This window comes from Lactuca sativa, chromosome 3, assembly GCF_002870075.4.
Source record: "Lactuca sativa cultivar Salinas chromosome 3, Lsat_Salinas_v11, whole genome shotgun sequence".
Taxonomy (NCBI): Eukaryota; Viridiplantae; Streptophyta; class Magnoliopsida; order Asterales; family Asteraceae; genus Lactuca; species Lactuca sativa.
Genome location: NC_056625.2, coordinates 64,195,365 through 64,216,554, shown reverse-complemented (window position 1 = coordinate 64,216,554; position 21,190 = coordinate 64,195,365). Strand labels below are relative to the sequence as shown.

At 38.3% G+C, this 21,190-nt stretch overlaps 1 protein-coding gene across 1 annotated transcript; it reads right to left on the bottom strand.

The window, feature by feature from the left end:
- Positions 1 to 19,073: 19,073 nt before the first annotated feature.
- Positions 19,074 to 20,149, bottom strand: LOC111884255 (SKP1-like protein 1B). The gene is made up of 2 exons (XM_023880569.3): positions 19,790 to 20,149; positions 19,074 to 19,462 (listed from the first exon to the last, which is right to left on the bottom strand). The coding sequence occupies exons 1-2, from the start codon at positions 20,087 to 20,089 to the stop codon at positions 19,289 to 19,291; spliced, it is 474 nt and encodes a 157-aa protein (XP_023736337.1). The 5' UTR covers positions 20,090 to 20,149; the 3' UTR covers positions 19,074 to 19,288.
- Between the last annotated feature and the right edge of the window lie 1,041 nt (positions 20,150 to 21,190).

Here is a 21,190-nt window from a genome sequence, read left to right as displayed (position 1 = left end):
GATTGTGAATCTCCCTTGTATTTACACAACTACATGAAATTTGTCAGGAATAAGTATTTTAACTGCCCGAAGTTGTATATGCTCCCTGGTCGCAACGTCTTGAACCACGTTCGTGCGTTTCCATCCAAGGTGGTTGGGAAGTACGTACACTAGAATCACTCATCCAGTTTGAGCGATGTCATCATCCACTCGTACATGCCAATGTGGTTATCAGGATATGTGGTGCCATTGTAGGTCTTTAAATGTGGCATTTTTGCTGTGTTTGGGATTTCGTAATCTAAAATCTCCTTGGTGAACGAAGATATCACGATACGCGATAGACAGTCTTGGTTTGGGATGGGAAGAGCACCCTGTGGGTTGTACTGTTGGGCAGTAGCATGGGGTTGCATAAGCATGTTGTTATATGATGGGCAATGGTCGAGGTTTGGCCTGTAGAATGCTTGGCATGTAAATGGTAAGGTTAACGTTTGGGTGGATAATATGGATGAGTTTTATGCATGGGGATTATTGGGCACAATTTGCTGGTAATGTGGGATTATGGAGGGGAGAGGAATGCTTGTTGCAAATGGGAGTGTTCGGAAGGCCACTGTTTGATTTCTCACCGTCCGGTCCCATAGTGGCATTTTAAAAGTCACAGGTGTTTCTTCCACCATCTGGGTTATCGTTGGTGTTTGGAGGAACATCGATTGTACCCCTACCGTCTAGTTTGTCGATGGTATCTGGAAAACCACCGGTTGTGCGCCTGCCATCTGGTTTAGCGGTGATCTATCTGGAAAAACACTGGTTGTGTGCCTGCCATCTGGTTTGGCAGTATCTGTGGAAGAGACTCGGTATGGCTCTAGCGTCTTCCACTGTCGGCGGCGTCATACTACTTAGTATCACTGATAGTTGGGATGCTTGTATCAGAGTGCTTTGTGTTGACACAGCGGCGGAAAAAGGTTGTTCTCTGTCGACCGGTTGTTCTTGTCCGATTGTTAGTGCAACAGTTACCGTTGAACCACCTTCTTTTGATGCTTCGCCGACGATTACTGTGTGAATGAGAGTAGTGGTTTGCTCTAGCGACATCATAAGCCTAATGGGGCTGGTTGGCGTTCCACCGGTCCCTCTTGTATTACCAGACGCCATTTTTCACTAATGAATAATGTGCTTTTGGTTTGTTTTTCATCACACTTTGGATGGAGCCAAATGATGTGACATGTTTCCTCCTCAGTAACGTTCTTCGCTCTTGGTAGTTCCGGCGAACCTGCGATGTCACAACAAGAAAGGGCCGTCATCCGTTCTCCAGGAGGGGCTCCCAGGTAAACGCTCTGATTGTCAAGTCAATGGATAGGATTGGGGTTGTATTGTGGGTAAAACTGAGAGAGAATCACTTACTTCCCAAGGCACCTAGGATAGCCTTTTATACTAGACCCTTCTGTTAGTCATATAGGACAAGTTCGTTAGACCCGACAGGATCGGGGACGCTGATTGGTGCATCGTGCTCCTTAATCTGTCAGATCCAACGGTTGGTTCAGGCGGCAATGCTTTGAGCATCTGCTTTGTCGCCTAATCGTTATACTTTTCCTAAAGGGGAAGGTGCCCCGGGAGGGGCAAATCCTTTCTCCGCGAGCGCTGTGCTCTTAGGGGCGCTGACACGTGCTCGATTCTGTCGGGCTTAGCCTACCGGGTGCGTCATGCCTTAGGGCATTCTCTGGCGCGATCGGGTGCAGATCCTCCGTGCGCGCTAGGGCACGTCATCATATAGTATCTTGGCATTCCAACTCGGTGGTTGAGGGCCTGTGGTATTCCAACCTAATGGTTGATTGGACCCATAGTATGCTGGCATTGTATGTGCGTTATTTGTTTGTGTGTTGGTACTTTAGGGGAACTCACTAAGCTTTAGGCTTACAGTTTTGGATTATGTTTCAGGTACCTCAGATGATCGCGGGAATGTGAAGGCGTGATTGTGCACCTCTTCGTGTTTTGATTTGTGATTTTGGGAAAACTCTGATATTAAACATGTTTTGACAACTAAATTATAAACAATGATGATTGTGGATTGGTTTTTAAAAAGTTTAAATTGTTCATGAACTTTGTGGATGTTACACTTAATGTATTAAAATGTTGAGTTAAGCATTTAATGGACATACAAAGTCATAAAGTTGGAACCATTATGAATCTTGAGGACGATTTAGCCTTGGATCTGAAAATGGGCATAAGAGCTTAAGGCATTAAGCTCTTAATGGAGTTTGGGAAGTCTGGGCGTACGCCCTTCATAATCTGAGTACGCAACGCGTACGTGGTCAACGTCCCCGATAATGGTTAATGCTCGAATACGCCCTGCGTACATTTCGAGTACACCCCGTGTACGCATTTTGTGTCGACTCGGTTGGGTTGACCCGGATGGGTTGACTCAGTTGACTTTATGGATTTTGACCAATTTCACTTTGACTTTGACCAAGGGGTATTTCAGGTATTTTGGTTGGTATTTGAGAATTGGACTTTTGGTTGGTATTTGAGAATTGATATTTTGGTTGGTATTTGAGAATTGGTCTTTTGGATGGATAGGTGTCGGTTAGAGTAGAGATTCAGAGTCAGGACCTCATCAGCTATTGATTAGATCGAGATGTGAGTTTTCCTCACTGTACTTACGGGTCGAAGGCACAATGGCTGGCCCATTGGATTAGATATCCAGTTATGTGATAGTATGTTATCGTGTTGTAATGATCTGTTAGATCGGTATCCTGGTATATAGGATGATGTTATGCTTAGTGATCTGTAGATCTGCCTGATTGTCTATTGATTGGTTATAAGTTTACCTGTTATATGTGCACATATGTTAGTTGGTGGTTGAGGATTTACTGCTATGTGCATGAGCCAACAGACCGGGGGCATTCCAACCTGATGGTTGATTGGGCTCGAGGGTATTCCATCCCGAGGATGACTGGACCCGTTGTATATTAGCATTCTAACTCGGGGTATTCCATCCTGAGGATGATTGGACCCCTAGGTTGACTGGACCTGGGGTATTCTAACCCGATGGTTGACTGGACCCACTGTATATTGTCACTCCACCTAGGGTATTCCATCTTGAGGATGATTGGACACGGAGGGTGACTGGACCTGGGGTATTCCAACTCGATGGTTGATGAGACCCGACATCCTGTTGTATATGTTATCTATTTATGTGTTGGTAATTTGGGGGAACCCACTAAGCTTCATGCTTACAATTTTGGTTTATGGTTTTAGGTACTCCAAAGTTGCACAATAGGACAAAATCCTTTCGATTAAAGGACTCAACCCTACAACAGTTAGACTCAGACAAGAGTTGCATAATAGGAAAAAAATCCTTCACTCTATTTAATCTTCATAGTATGTAATTTAACATATTCATTTGATAGCTAACTCTCGTAATTAGAAGTACTATAAAGCACGAAGCAAGCAACATTCGAGCAGTGGAGTCGACTGGCACTAAGACACAATAAAAATTAGGTAGATCCTCACATGAAATTCCCAACCTCTATGACCAAGCATCTAGGATACACCCTCATCATGTCCTCACTCTATCAAGAGCGGCTAATCATTCTCATGCTGACCTGCTACGAACTGCACCTACTCATGAAACTTCCACTAACCCTACAATAGCCCGTGCATGATAATCATACATAATGTTGGATCCCATATACAATCGAATACTTGAATCTACCTTAAGCCCTTGATAAGACAAGAGCAGGAAACAAAGCTAAATTAAACATTCTCAGGCTATATAATCTTTGTAATGTACATCTATGATGCACACACTAAGCAACTACAATAATGATGTCAAATTCATCCAAGAAGTAATCCTAGGCTATTAGGCATCATATATTAGAAAATTATATCATGCAATTTCTAAAGATCCTTATCCTATCACTAGCATGCAGTTCTACCATAATCATCATAAACAAGTAACAGTGTGGTAACTTTCTGGCTCCGGATGACCGTACACATCTCATCCTTTCTTGGTTACTTTTGAAAATAATTTGGACCTATTTGAAAACTTTCACAGATCCTTAGTTTGAGTTTGGATTCATACGAATATTCATCCAATTCACTCAAACCAGGGGTCTTATACCAACTTGTAACATCCCAATAATCACAATAAATTTTAACTTGTCAAAACAACCCATTTCTTCCGTAAAGTGTTTATAAAACCAATGTTTCAAAAGTATTATTTAAAATTAGAGTATCCCGAGTTCTAATGTCATAAATACAGGAAGATGTACACGACCATGCCTTCGGTTCTACACGATCCTCTGGAGTACCTGAAATAATAAACTGAAACTGTAAGCACAAAGCCTAGTGAGTTCCTCCAAAGCACCACCACACAACATAACATATACAAACAAGCATGTTGGGTCCAATCATTCATCGGAATGGAATACCCTGGGTCCACAACAATCGGTCTGGATTACCCCTGGCCAATGTAGTCATCGGACTGGAATGCCAATATAGAACGGGTCTACTCAGTCATCGGATCGAGAATACCCTGGGTCCACAGCCATCAGTATGGATTACCCCTGACCTAATCAGTCATCGGACTGGAATTCCAATATACAACGGGTCCATTTAGTCATCGGACTGGAATACCCTCGGGACCTCAGTACGAGTTTGGCATACCAACCGGCCCTCAGCTCATATCTAGAATGCTTTTGAGCCCTCAGTATGAGTCTGGCATGCAAATCAGCCCTCGACTCATATATGGAATTATCGCAGGTTTGTTACCTATAGAACAAAAGCAGTACAACCTCAACCCAACACAATATGTCAACATATACATATAAGATAAACATACAATCAGTCAACAGGTAACAGGCAGATCTACAAATCACTACCACATAACAACATCCTATAAACTACGACACTGATCTAACAGATCACTACAACATAATAAGATAAGTTAAACCAAGATATCAAACCAATGGGCCGACCTTGGTGCCTTCAACCCAAATGTACAGTGAGGAAAACTCACCTCTCAGTCTGAAAACAATCTGAATGAATCTCTGCTCCGACAGCTAACTCTACCGGTCACCTATTCAACAGATAGGGACCACGGCTTAACTATAGCTCAAAATACCCAAAAAAATCCTTAAGTCAAACATGGTCAACCCTGGCCAAAGTCAAATTCAATAGTGAAAGTCAAAGTCAACAGTCAACATCTCCATCGGTTGACACTCATGTCATGACCAGTCCTTGGTCACGTCATGAGAACGCACTCGGCCAGATCCCAATTCAACTCACTTCAACTCAGTCAACACAGTTTCAGATGACCCACTCAGCAAACCTCACGATGTGAAACTTCCTTGGTCACGTCGTGAGCTCGGTCAGTCAAAACAATCACATAAAAACCACTCTCACGTCGTGATACTCCCAGTGTCACGTCGCGAGCCACTTCTAATGCTAAATCCTAATGTCTTAAGTCCTTAATCTAGTAATTCATCTATTCCAACTTTCCATAGGGCTTTCATACATCAAAAGCAACACAAAAATCTTGCTTTATGAACATGCATGTCTTGAACTTGATTAGGTCAAAATGGTGAAAATGAGATCCAAATCTCATTCATGGGACCAAACCTCAACAAAACCACAAATCTAGCACACCAAACCTCAAAGGGGACTCATGGATCCATAAAGTTGCCAAATTTATGGAATCCAACCACTCAAACCACCTCCAACATGAAGAAAAAGACATAAAAGTCTAAATCTAGAACAATAACACATAAAGGTTGGAACTTGAGAACTTACCGTGGTCCAAGGTACGATCTTTAAGGTGTGGAGGGAGCTTGCTTGATGGATCTAAGCACAAAGAACATCTTCTTCTTCTTCAGAGCACCAAAATCATCATAAATTGATGGAAGATGAGAGGGGAGGCTCAAAATGGTGAAAGGGTGGCTAAGGCTTCTCTCAAGATGATCTAGATATGATGGGGACTCATAAAATGCTATAAAAAATGGAACTAACCCTTATATATGTTGAAACCCCTAAAAATCGTGGGCTTGGGCTGCACAGTTCTCATGTCGCGAGCTCCTAATGCTCATGTCATGAGCACAATTTTTCTCCTAATCCTTTCCAACTTCGAACAATCATAACTTCTACGTTTCAACTCCGAATTTGGCGTTCTTTATATCCACAGAAAGGTGTTGAAGAGCTCTACACTTTTATATTGATACTTTTGGCTCACCACATGTCCAACTTAAAACCTTAACCCTCACAAGCGGCCTGACACATAACTTTCCCCAGTCCATCCTCAGTTCCAAATACACGATTCACAGGCGTTGATCCTCTTACCAACACTATCATCTTTCAATAAATCCGAAACCTTGGTATCCTACAGACGAATGGAGAATCTCGACTTTTGGACCTCCTCTATAAATATCCGTCGAGCCCCACCCATATATGGTACTCAAACATGTCCATGAAGAGTCAATAGCCCTGTTTCTCGGTATCGAAGGCTGAAACTTGACCAATCACCCGCTCCTTTTTCAGATTCACTTCCTTTATGGCCTCCGACTACTCTTATTTGATTGTTTCCAAGACTGGGGTCATCACAGTCATCCTCAAACACGCATCCTGAATCGCGGTACTGACCGTCCTCTGGCTCAAGGCATCGGCTACCACATTGGCCTTGCCTGGGTGATACATAATATCACAGTCATAATTGTTCATTACATCCAGCCACCTCCTCTGCCTCATGTTCAGGTTAGGTTGATCACTAAGATATCCCAGGCTCTTATGGCCCGTGTTGATGGTATACCAAACTCCATAAAGATAATGGCGCCAAATCTTGAGAGCGAAAACCACCACCCCCAATTCCAAATCATGGTTGGGATACTTCAACTCATGAGGCTTCAGCCGCCTTGAAGCATATGCAATCACATGCCCTCTCTGCATCAACACAATACCGAAACCTGAAATGGATGCATCACAATATACCATAAAATCCTCATCTCCCTCGGGGAGGGCAAGTACTGGTGCCTCACAAAGTCTATGGCGAAGTGTCCCGAATGATGCCTGCTGCTCAAACCCCCAACTGAACACAACATCCTTCCTCGTTAACTTAGTAAGAGGAACTATAATCTTGGGGAAATCTCAAAAAAATCTCCAATAATATCTCGCCAAACCGAAGCAGCTCTGAATCTCAAATGGAGACTTTGGCACTTCGCCTCGTATCACCATCTCTATCTTGACTGGGTCAACAAGGATACCATTTTGATTGACGAGGTGTCCCAGAAACTGAACCTCGTTCAACCAGAACTCACACTTGGAGAACTTCGCGTATATCCTTTCCATCCACAAAGCCCTAAGAATCTCGTGCAAATGTTCCTTATGCTGCTCCCAGGTCATCGAATAGCCCAAGATATAATAGAGAAAGACAGTAATTAACTTGTCCAACATGGGCCTACACACCCGGTTCATGAGACCCATGAATGTCGCCAGTGCGTTGGTGAGTCCAAAAGGCATCACGACGAACTCGTAATACCCATAACGAGTTCAGAAGGTTCTCTTATGAATATCCTCATCCCTCACTCTCATATGATGGTAGCCAGACCCCATATAAATCTTGGAAAACCAAGATCCCACCTGCAAATGATCGAATAGATCATCAATCCTAGGCAATGCATATGGTTCTTCACTGTTAGCTTGTTCAGCTCCCGGTAATCAACACACATCCAGTGTGAACCATCATTCTTCTTGACAAAAAGGTTCGGTGCTCCCCACGGAGAATTTCACGGTCGTATAAAAACTTTTCCTAACAGCTCCTGAAGCTGAGAGGATAACTCCTGCATCTTAGGACATGCAAGATAATACGGTGCCTTGGCAATCGGCGCCGCACCAGGGATCAGATCGATTTGAAACTCCACTTGCATTTTAGGAGGCACACCTGACAACTCATCCAAAAAAACATCAGGGAAATCGCGTACAACAGGACCATCAGAAATGGAAACTGGTCTCTTCTCATCAACCTGGGTATCCAATACATATGCCAGATATCCCATGCACCCATGTTGTAAACACTGCCTCGCCCTGGCGGCAGAAAAAAAAAGTTGACCCTGGTACCCTCATCGTAAATGTTATCACTCCCCAGTAGGATCTCGAACCGTCACCAACTGCCGCTCATAGTCAATCAGAGTTCCAAATCGGCTCAACCAATCCATACCCATGATAACACATACATCTCCCATCACAATAGGGATAAGATCTATCGGATACCCAACACCAAAAATCTACAGTATATAGCCCCGACAAACATTAGTGGCAAAGACCAAATGTTCATCATGTCTAGAGACTCTCAGTGGCCTACTCAGGGCCTCTCGTGTAATAGTAAAACCATGAAAAAGGATGATAACACAAAAGACCGACTCACACCCGAGTCAAACAACACTAGCACATGTACAAAGTTTACAAGGAAAGTACCTAACATAAGCAATATCATAAGCAACATAAATAAATCAGCAAAATAAATAAAGAATACATATCAGCCACAACGTCAGTTGCTGCTCTAGCCTCCTCCAATATCAACTGAAATGCTCTCCCTCGAGCTCTCAGAGCCTCAACCTTCCCCTACCGTCCATCAGTAATACGCAGGGTCACGGGGAAGTCTGAACCGTCCTGGATGTAAGTTGAGGACACCCGAACCCTCAAGCGACTTGTTTGGTTGCAACTGAAGAAAACTCGAAACCCATTGGGGCAATCCTTCGCCATATTCCCCTCATTGCCACACATGTAGTAAATAATACCAGACCGAGAAGGTCCCTCGTGACCTTTGTCGCACTTGCTGCAAGTGCGACCCTTCTGGCCTCCAGCTCTCGAGTCAACAGACTTGGGCCGCTTAGTCGCCGACTGCAACTGCACTGGTCTATTATCTCTCATCTGAATCTCCCTCCCCTCTGTCACCTGGGTCTCTAGCTTGATCTCTCTCCCCCTGGCATTGTTTTGCAGCTCAAACAATGTCCGATACAAATTGTTCGCCACAAACTCACGGATATCCCTCCTCAGAATACTCAAATACCAACTCACACGTGCCTGCTCTGTTGACACATGCTCAGGCGAAAACATGGCCCTCTCATGGAATATCCTAGTGATCTCAGTCACTGTCTCTGTCTTTTGCTTGAGAGACAGGAACTCCTAGGCCAACCTCTGTCTCTCTCTCTCTCAACCAATGGTACGAACTCATCTCTGAACATCTCAGTAAATCTCCCCGATGTCATTGTAGTACGCTTTGCAAGAGAATAGTCACTTGTCACAAATTTCCAGCAATCCTTCATTCCCAAGCGAAGCAGTTTTAGCGTAAAACGAACCCTCAAATTCTTTGGATGGGAGAAAGTGTAAAAATAACCCTCAACATTGGATATCCATCTCATCACAACAATCGGGTCCCGGGTCCCATCAAACTCTATTGGATTCATGTTGTTGAATTCTCGGTACCATAGCAAATAACCCTCCTGTGGTCTCGCAGCAACAACAGCTGTAGTGGCTGCGACAACAGTAACCTCATTGACAGCGACATAGAGCTCGTTGAAAGTCTCAATTAGCATGGTCTTAATAGACCAAAACATCTCCGGTATATCCCCTCTGATTGCCGCGGCCACCTCGGTGGCAACGATCCTACAAATATCTTCATCACTGGCACTCGCCCTCTCGAGGTCGCTAGAGCCTGAACCTCAAGTAACCACGATACTGAAACACACACAAAAATCATCAGCAACAGGATAAAGCGAATACACAAATACCTACACACTCCTATAAGTTCCTTAGTTCCCTAAGAGTTCTCCTTGAGCCGCGTACGGATCCGATGCTTTTAGTAGCACGGGCCCAATACTACCTTCCACACTAACCCGTATTTGTATCAAGTCGTCCTCTCAAGACCCTAAGTCACAAGAACTCTATTCCTTAAGAACATCTATACACCTACCCTTCCAGTTCCTCAGAATCACTACTAAACATCTAGTTACTCATTCTATACTACTCTCCAGCACCGCTCTGCCTAACAAGATCTTTGTTATCCTCGTCATTTGCTTCGCACATGCCAATCGTAACAATACAAGACTCCATACACAGTCGAATAAAAGATTCCACCTCAAGTCCACAACCAAACAAGGAACAAGAAGAAAGGATAAATCAGACATTCTAACGCTATAAAACCCTAACTATGTACAATTATACAACATACACTAAGCCAATTAGCAATGATATATTCAATCTTATAAAAGCAACCTCCTAGGATAAAGGCATCACAATTTAGGCAATCCTATCACACTTTTCCTGTAGGATCCTTAACCTATCACTAGTATGCATTTGTATCAGTTTATAAGACATAAACTCTACATTACTCATAGAATAATAGAGATGTTTTGGGAAACTATCGCTTGAGCTCTGGATAATTGTACACACTATGTCACCCGGGTTTCCTCCATTGGAATTCTTCATTCTTTTTGAAAAGTTTTTATAAAAATCCTCAGATCCTTAGTTTGAGTTTGGAATTCCCCTAGAGTTCATCCAAATCCCTCAAACCAGGGCTCTGATACCAAATTGTAACATCCAAATTTTCAAACCATAATTTTCATTTTTAAATCCATATAAAAACAGTTTTCATAAAAACTATCCTAAGAAAAGTCATAATGTCAAATACAATTCCACATGAAAATATCAGAGTGTCCCAAAAATATCTAGTAACATAATATCCCGACGAATGTGTACAATCAAGCCTTCTCTTTCCCGCGATCCTCAGAAGTACCTGAAACAAATTTAATCAACAACAATAAGCATAAAGCTTAGTGAGTTCCTAAAAATACAACATACAACACAACACATCAAGCAATTATGGGTTATCAGCAACCCTGGAGACTACCCGAAGTCTTGGTTGGCAAATAGCACGCCCTGTGGGTTATCAGCAACCCTAGAGACTACCCAAAGTCTCAACACATATAAACAACGCAAACACAGTAATAACACTTAGACCTAACTAGTCATTATATATATATATATATATATATATATATATATATATATATATATATATATATATACAACTATTCTACAACACAGGTAAGAATAAGTGAGGAGATTCACTTGGTACTGATGACTGATAGAACTCACACCCGAACTGCCGGAAGTAGACTCCACCTAATTAAATACACAAATTAACCTTAATTAATAATTAAGGTATTTCCCACACACACTATTAAGCCCAAGACAAGTCTAGTCCACACTCAGAGTAAAAGACCGATTTGCCCTTACAAAAACCCTCACAATCCATCTAAGACATAACTTGTCAAAGTCAACGAAAGTAAACCCTTGGTTAGTATGCTCGGCGTACTCAACTCTACATCGAGCGTAGTGTGCAAATCAGGAGAGTCGGGCCCACATCTGGCTACGCGGGGCGTAGCCAGGCGTACGCTCAACGTACGTAAGCAAGTCTCAAAACTTCCATAATAATGTCTTAATCATTAAAACTTTCATCCCAAACTTAGATCTAGCCCCAAAAGAACTTCGTAATCCATAAAGTCTCTGACTTTAAGGCTTTGCATGGCTAAATAGAGTTAACCTTAAAAACCCTAACTTCATAATCACCAAAAGCTCCAAAACACTTGCATGAGGGAAATAAGAAGGTCAAGATAGCATTTTTATGACTCACAACACTCTAAGACCTCTGAAAGGACATCTCAATAGCCTTGGAGTACGCCATAGTCACATGGGTGAAAGTCTTGGGACAAAAGAAGCATAAACCATGCAAAACCTGATCTAACAACATAAGTCCCACTGTAAGAACTTTATACATTTAGAAGATGGATAAGGAGGTATAGATTCTGGATCCAAAGGTTTGCAAGCACCACCACTTATTGAATGATCCTTCCTTCACAACCAAGAGCACATAAAGGTCACTTTCAAGCTTCAAATCACACTCTTAAGGTTAGGGTTTCGTTCTAGGGTTTAGAGGGAATGGAGATTGGGTGAGAGGATGTCCAAAGGAGGGATAAATTGATTAAATAGGGGTCACACCATAAAATTTAGGGTTTAAGAACTACATGAGTATGCCTGACATATTGACATGGACGCCCAACGTACTCCCTCCTCCACCTTGACTCCTTCGATGACTTACGCTTAACGTATATGGCTAGTACGACCAGCGTAAGCGGCCAAAATGCAAGTTACAACAAACTCAAGGGCTAAAAAGAAAATACCTGATAACGGGTGTTACATAAATCACCACCAACAGATCTGACATCCAGATCTGATTCTACCACCGCCGATGTGACTCCACCTCTACCATAACCGACGTCGCTTGTAACATCTTGTTTCAAGAAGTTTCTTATTTCATGATTTTGGACAATAAATGGATCAAGTAAAGGACTTGGGCTTCAAGGGAATAGGGTTTAGACCATATTGGATGCTGATAATATTGGTTATGTGATCCAAGCCCTTGGTTAGTGTTGGAGTCAAAGGGGCAAAATGGGAAAAGTGATGTTTCAGACTTCTTGCATGAAATACGGATTTTTGTTCAAGATGTTTTTAGTTTAAGATATTTAGATAATATTGTGGGGCTCCTCAACACCTGTTCGTAGATATTAAGATCGTCGAAATAGGATTTGAATCAAAGAAGTTATGACCATTTGAAGTTAGGGAGGTTTTGGGTTAAACATGTATGCTAGGTGTACGGGGGAAGTACGTTGGGCATACTATGGCATTCATGAGTATGTTGGGCATATCGATAGTACGCTTGACTTACGTTATCAGTGCCTAAACCTTATTTCCATGGTTTGAGCCTTATTTATGCTCCTTAACATCCCCAAACCCATTATATTCCCAAACTCCACCTCTCCAACACCCTCCCTTGAAAACCTTAACCTTAGTTTTAGCCTTTTGAGCAAAATAAGGTGTGCTTGAGTGCTTTGGAGTGTTCTTGGTGCATCTTGGAGAAGAAGGATCTCTTTGGAGAAGTGTTGGTTGCATTGGAGCTTGTAGATCCAGACTTTGTTCATCTTGATCTTTCTTCTAGAGGTATAAAGTTTCAATCTTGATGATGCATTTGATAGATCTAGCTAGTCTTTGGTGTTATGAGATTTTGGTCACTTTAGTGCATAAAGTTTAGATCTTAAAAGTTTGTGACCTTGTTATGGATAAAGTTGGAAACTTTATCCATCTAAACATCATATTGATTCAGATCTAAAGGCTTAAGACTTGGACCTAATGGATTAAGTTAAAAAAGATGCACTTTTGGTCCCTTTAAGACTTAAAGACTAAATCTTGATTAGTTGGACCATTATAATGGATAAAGTTTGAAACTTTATCCATTATGGAGTTATTAGGAACCATAAAAATGTAATCCTGGATCTTAGTACTTCCCCATGCATGTGCTAGGATGTCCTAATGGATTAAGAAGTTAGGGTTTGTTGGTATTAAGCACTTCTAGCCATGCAAAGTCATAAGGTTGGAAACTTTATGATTTATGGTGTCATTTTGGGGTAGATCTGGATTTGGACAAAAGGACTTGATGGATTAAGTCTTTAATAAGAAGTTGAGGTGACCAGGTGCGTACGTTGGGCATACCAAATGCTAGGTTGCACGTATGTGGTCAAACCCTCGACTTCTTGGTCAAGAGGAGTACGCCCCGCATACATCTGAGTACACCCAGTGTAATCAGCTGGGTTGACTCGGCTAGTTTGTTGACTTTGACCTTTTGACCAAGGTTGACCTAAGGGTAGTTTGGGTATTCTAGGTATGTTAGGATTATTAACTAAGCTTAAGGTCACCGGTTTCATTTAGGTGATCGGTAGAGTTGGTGTTGGAGTTGTACGCGGTGTTGTGTACTTTTATGCTACCCGTGGTTCGAAGGCACCAATACCGACCACTAGATTATGTATCCTGGTTATAGGATAGTACTATGCTAGTATATGGCTGAGTAGTAGATATGTATGATTATCTGTATTTGTTGGTTATGTGTTTATGTTTATTTGTTACACATGTCAACATATTATGGTTGGGTTGAGACGGTCTTCCTTTGTGTTGAAGGTCAAAACACCCGGGGGGTAGGCCCTGCGAGGTGGTCCAGTTAGGTTGAAGGCTCATATTTACATGTTATTGTTTGCTGTGTTGTCTGATGGTACATTGGGGGAACTCACTAAGTTTTGGCTTATAGTTTTAGTTTATTTTTAGAGGTGCTTCAGAGGATCGTAGGAAAGAGAATGCATGATTGTGCGCATATTCATGTTTTTATGACATTAGATCTTTGGATACTCTGATTTTGAATAAAACTTTTGAAACAATGGTTTTATAAACACTTTACAGATGAAATGGGTTGTTTTTGGAAATTTTAAATTTCTATGATTTTTGGGTCATTACATCGCACCACAGTTGTTTCTACCTACCACCTGTGCTCATTGATTTGAAGTAAGGGAACAATCTCTGATTTGGACATAAGATGAATTGAAGGTGTTTGATGAAATCATGTGAATAAGTTTATGAACTGGTTTATTAAGCTATGAATGAATGTCTGGACTAGTTTCTTAAGCTGTGAATAAATGTTTTTTTATATTTATTAAGTTATTAATGCATGAATTAGAAAAAGTTTTACGTTGTGAATGCATTATTTTGTAAGTATTAAGTTGTAAATGTTGGATTAGTGTCTAAGTCCATAACTATTTTGGTATGTACTTGACCCGATGGTGCATGGTCCTTTTGGGTTGCCTTTACCAAAGCAACTTGATTAGAGAAATAAATAGAGAGAGAGGTTATTATGATTTATTAATATGTTATAAGAATAATATATTAAAGGAGAAATCATATTTGTTTAATTAGTATTGGTCAATAGTTAATTAAGAATTAATTTTGTGATCAAATGTAATTAATTAAACTAGAGGGGTTGAATTGTAATTATGTGATAGTTACATAATAGGGTAAGGATTATCCTAAGGATAGGTTGAACGAATTTAAGGTGATAAGACCTTAGAATTCGTCCATGATAAGGATTCAAGGCTTAACTTATAGGTTGCTTGGTGGGCAAGCAACTAGATAAGGATAAGGACTGAAACCGTATCTCTACACCTAAATAAACACCCCTTTGGCTCATGAATTCGTCCATACCTTCCCAAGGCTTCTTAGGGACGAATTTTATACCTCTCCTTCTCTCTCTATTGCTTCTCCATTTGCTCTTGGTGTTTGTGAGCCATTAGAGGCACTACACTTGTGGTGCTTGCTTTCAAGACTTTGGGTTTGAAGATTTAAGTTGTTATTACAATATAACAACAAGAGGTATGTAATCTAACCTTCTTGGTTAATTTCGAAAATAGCAATCATGATTAGGGTTTAATTATCTGTTCATAATGTTGTGTATCTAATAGTGAAAACATAGATCCAATGCTAGGGTTGCATGTACACATAGGATTGTTTGTATAAAACCCATCAGTAAATGCATGATTTTTTTATAAATTTTAGTTGTGAGTAAATGATTTTTATATAACTTTTAAGCAGTATATGTATGAATTTTTATAAGTTTTAATGTGAATTTAGAATGTGTTTTTATTATATTGATGTTTTCTCAAATAATATGAGTTTAGGTTTTTTAAGTTGTGAATTGTGATGTGTGTGTGAACTGTTATCTAATACAACCTCCAAGGCTCCAAACATAATCAGATGTAAGTTTGAACCTGTATATGTACTCTATTAAACTATGAATTTGTGTATTAAATTGTGAATTGAGTATATTAAGATGTTATTATTTTGTTTACAAATTTTATGTTTGCTTCTTTAATATGAGATGAAAGAAACATTATACATAGATCTTATTTCCTTTAAGTTGAAATATGAGATGAAAAAAGCATTATACATAGATCTTATTTTCTCTAAGTTTGAATAAAATATGTAAAATTTAAATAGTGAATGTTATGTAAATTAAACTTTGAACGAAACACTAGCCCACATATATGAAGTTATATGTTAACGTATCGCACCAGAAATACGTTAAAGATAACAGAACTGCTATCCTTATGACGGCATAACTAACGGTCGTGATCCGTCCTAGCGCCAGACCCTTGCCCTCGCCCTCACAATAGGACCCTGATGCTTGGCGCCCTCGCGTCCAGGTCCAATTCATGAAGATAGTCTCCGGTCCATAACAAGACAAAACACAACTGGTTGTTTCCCAGAGCGACAAGTGTAGTGCCCATGACACTATCCTCTATTTATTTTGTACCAATAGCAGATGACCACTAGTGGTGTACAATCCATCAATGGGACTCCTCTACATCCTGTCGACCCAGACGGGACAAAGTATATACTGTTGGGATAATGTGTAGAGAATAACAGGTATAAAAAGAACCATTCTTCTCCAGAAGAAGGGATCGCCTCCTTACTCTCCAAAATCGTAATCGCTTTATTCTCATATACATACTAACTAGACCGTCAGAGCTTCGTCCTGGACCCACTCTTGAACATCGACTGACATTATTTCTTCATTGTTGTGATTACAGGACGCTACCTAGCAGGAATCATCAAGTGACGGTGCTAAGTCTCAATCACATACCATATCATATACCTAGACACAATAAGGTTGGGCATTTTTGTTAAATAGAGGAGTTGTTACGTGGAAAAGTTCCAAACAGAAGACTATAGCAGACTCGACATGCAAGTCTAGGTACATTACGGCTAGTGAAGCTGCTAAGAAGGCTACATGGTTGAAGATCTTCATTTCGTGATCTTGGAGTTGTTCCAAGAATTAAAGAGCCTTTGGAGATCTTTTGTGATAGCGAGGGTGTCCTCACTTTGACTAAAGAACCTAAAGACCATGGTAATTGTAGACACATGCTGAGAAAGTACCATTACGTTTGATATATAGTAGAACACGAAGATGTCATCCTGAATCAAGTATCATTCGAGGAGAATCATGTTGATCTGTTCACAAAACCAATATTAAGAGAAAAACATGATGGTAATGCAAAGACCATTGGCATGAGACTAAATAGTGAACTGATATAATATTTTAGTTGTTTAGTTTGAATTATTATGAAACATATAACACTGTGAATTGTAACCATTTTGATGTTTATTTGAAAGTGTCTTAATGAAAAGCTTTTCTTTGCTATCAAAGTTGTGTTAATTCAAATATTGTGTTTTACTTTTACATGTATTGAACCTACTTCCAAATATTTAATTATGTTCAAATTTCCAAAGTCAGACACACTATAGGAAGTGAGTGAGTGATTTAAGATTGTCATGGGTATAAGTTGATTGGCCAAGTTTATATGAGCATTGCAATTAAGATTGCGCTAAGACTCATGAGTACTTGAAAATAAATATTTTAAGTATTGGAACAACACGCAATTAGAGACTACCTCGTGGATCTAGTCACAAATAATTCTAAGATGACAATATTTTTTATTCTTCAAATTGAGATACATATGAGTTTTTCTTTTTTTTTTTTTGCAAAATTTGTTGTACATTTGTCTACTCCAACACTATTTGTAACTGGTAGTCATAAAATATATGTTCGTTTATGATTAGACGAGTAGTTAAAAATTATGTAGTCAAAATTTATTTGTTTCTTCTCGTAACTAGAAAATCGATATTTATGAGCCCTCGATGATTTGGTGCTGACATCTGAAATGTTTGGTCAAGCCCTAACTAAATTATTGTGTTCGATTTAGAAGTCAGATGTATTGACAAAAATCGTTTAATCAGGAAATAGAATGTTGAACATTGAGATTGAACTATATTTATGTCTCATGTTCATAGAGATATCTCAAACAAAGTAATAAGTTGATCACTTGTCTAAGAACTAAAATTTGATTATAATCGAAGTTTGGCGATTGTATTGGATGACTACTATCTGTTAATTGTTAGTGAAATATTTTGATCTTAAAAGTTAACGACTTGTTCAAATGGGAGACTGTTAGAAATAGTATCCAAGATCATTAAGTGTTTTGGTAATATTTCTAATAATAGTATGTTCTTTTTAGATTAGCGTAGTGACACAAATAACATAAGGAAACGAAGATAAATGAAATGTAAATTTATAAAGAAATTAATAAATTAATTAATAATTACTTTGAAATTAAGTAAATTATTTTAATTAATTAAAAGTTTTGAATATTAATATTTCAATAATGTTTTTACAACAAATACAACCATTAACAAGAGTGGTGAGCAAGAAAATAACCAAATTAATACGTATCAACCGATCACCAACCAACAAACATATATTTGATATCCAATATATTTTGATGAGTTTGTTCTGAAACTACAATATCCAATGGGATAGGTTTGGTTTTTGTTTGACAATAAAAATTCAATTAAACTTGAACCGATCCAACCACATTACTAACCAATTTAAATTATCAAATTATTATCCGATTTCAATTATAAAAATTTATTAATATCGATATTTTTATAAAGGATATCCAACATGAAATTCCATTGGATAAAATCTTTCAATTTCGATTTGGAATAGATCAGTTTGACAATATCTAATTTCTAATAAATGATTGGATTGGTTCAATTAAAAATTACTTTTTATTGGATATACAATAATAAACACCTCTCCTAGCAAATATAATAAGGTCATGGTTACTAACGGAAGAACATTGAAAATTTATAAAGACATCCTCCTTAATAAATGAAGAGTTTTTTTTTTTTTTTTTTTGTCATATGTCAATCTCTTATGAGTTTTGACACTTGTCATTTTATGGTATTTTTGAAATAAATATTATACACTTGTCAATTTTTGATTTGTTTCAATTTTTAAAATTAAAGTCATATATTTATATATATATAAAATATTAAATAACATATATATGATATTAAATCGCAATAAATACATTTTTCTTTTTCTTATTTTAAAGTTGTATATTAAAAAATATTTTCTGTTTATATTTTAATTTAATGTTTAATTTTTTTAAAATCAATCCGTATAATATACAGGTCTCATACCCATTTAATTTGATAAAGAAAAATTAATTTGATAAAGAAAAACAAATTTATAAAGACACATTAATTTGATAAAGAAAAACTTTAGATAAGTTATGAACAGAAACAAACACCCAAACTTTGATCACATAACCAGATGACAAAAAAGAACTATGCAAAAATTAAGAAAAAAAAAAAGAGTCAAGATTTCCCATTTGAAGCAAAAAGAATTCAAGACACTTTGAAGTTTATGTAGCTTCAAAACCAAAACGACTAAAAGACAAAATTCAGACACCCCCAAAAAAAAGTTAATAAAAAAACAAGTCACCGACTTTATATACTACTAGCTATCGACAGTTGAGACCGACATGATTTACTCAAATGCCCAGGCATTCTCCCTGCGAACTTCTTCTTCTTCTTCTGGACTGAAATCGTTCTTGATGTTGAAGAGCTCGCGAATTTGTTCAGGAGTCTTGCCTTTCATCTTGTCAGCAACAGTTTGACAGGACAGATCCAGTAAGCCCTTGATATTTAGATAGTTAGCAGCCTGAAAAATAAAAAGGAATCATTAAACAATAAACCATAACATTAATTCATATATCATCTCTCTCAACAAAACAATTTATATGATAAATACATGTAATTGATTTTTGAAGATCTTGGTGTACAAGAGTGAAAACATATATATAACAGATGAAAGGATAAACATTACAAGAAGGTAAGAAACAGTAATAGGCTGAAAACTACTGTCAAAAAATTAGAAACTATCATAGAGAGTTCGAAAACAGAAAAATCATAATTGCTATTAGAAATCGGAAACAAAAGCAAAACCCTAGAAGTAATCATATTGACGTAAACGAAAAGAATTACGCACCAGAATAAGATCAAACAAAGTGCCTTGATCGACATTCATGAATTCGGCATCAAACGCCCTCAGATCATCCTCGGCTGTCTTATCGTCGGTTTTCGGTGTATCGACGTGCTTCTTACAGTATACAATCACCTTCGAGAGGATCTTACTTGTGACGTTGGGTACAGGGATGCAGCTGCCAGCGCAGTTATCTTCGATCATATGCTTGATCGTCTGAGACTCCACCGCCACCGCCTCATCAACTTCGAACGTCTCACCGTCGGAACATTTCAGAACGATCTTCTTTGAAGACGACGTGGCCATAACTTTCAACGACGGGAAGAGATTGAGAACCGAAAGAAAAACCCTAACTTAGAGTTTTAAGAAAACTAGAAACCTTTTGATTTACGTGAATAGTTGGGCTCCTCTATTTATAGGGAGATGAGACCTTTGCGTGCGTAAGACTCTATTTTTGTTTATATTTTAAATTTTACAACGATGATCCTTCTATAAAATGTTTTCCTCAAATTAAGTCCTTTAACTTTACTTTGCCAAAAGAAATTAAATTTTAAATAGACTAATTGCTAAATTCATAAATTCATAATAACTTATTCTTCAATTTTATTATACCATAATTTTGGCAAGATTAATATTATTTTTATTTCCCCTCCAATTAAAAATATATTATAAAATCTTTTAGTAAAAAACTATTGTGTTAAACAAATTAATTTGGTTGAGGGATATTTGTAAAATCGGTTATGTATTATAATCGTGTGTCAAGATGGTGAATAATTGATGGTATATTTTTCATTGTGTTTTTTAAGTTTTAAAGATATTAGGAAATTTTAAATCATTGTTTGAATATTATTTAAATTGTAGTATTATTTATTATTAGTCATTATTTCTTACTTAGGTTCATACGTAATCTTGTATAAGGAAACTCTTTCGCATAAATATCCTTGAATATGGAATGATGATGGAAGAGTAGAAGACAAGATTTTGAATTCTAATAAATACTATTATTTTGGTATATGGGGATTATTATTTTTTATGTGAGTTCAATTAGAAATAGACAATAACCATTATGCCGTATGAATACTAAAATGTATTATTAATCATATTTGCAAACCCATTACTAAAAAGTATTGTGATTTGAGTTAAAATGAGCTATTACAACATACACCACGAGCAGCTAATTTTTACATATTCTAATTAATCAAATTTGGGCACAAACTACTTGATACTAACTTTATTTCCATAATTAAAACATTTCCTTCTTGATAACATAAATTTTATTGAAAACAAAAAGGGTTATAGTCATGTGACTTTAATTGAGATTATAACTCTTTTTTTTTTAAAGTTGTGATAAAATTAAAAAATAATAATATGGTTGTTTGTCTAGTACTCTGCGTTGATACCACTGCT

Bases quoted from the DNA above. Each gene is read 5' to 3' on its own strand.
- LOC111884255 (XM_023880569.3), bottom strand. From the start codon at position 20,089: ATGGCCACGTCGTCTTCAAAGAAGATCGTTCTGAAATGTTCCGACGGT. The intron at 19,463-19,789 runs GTGCGTAATTCT...TTTATTTTTCAG, and splicing joins CTTTGTTTGATCTTATTCTG to GCTGCTAACTATCTAAATAT.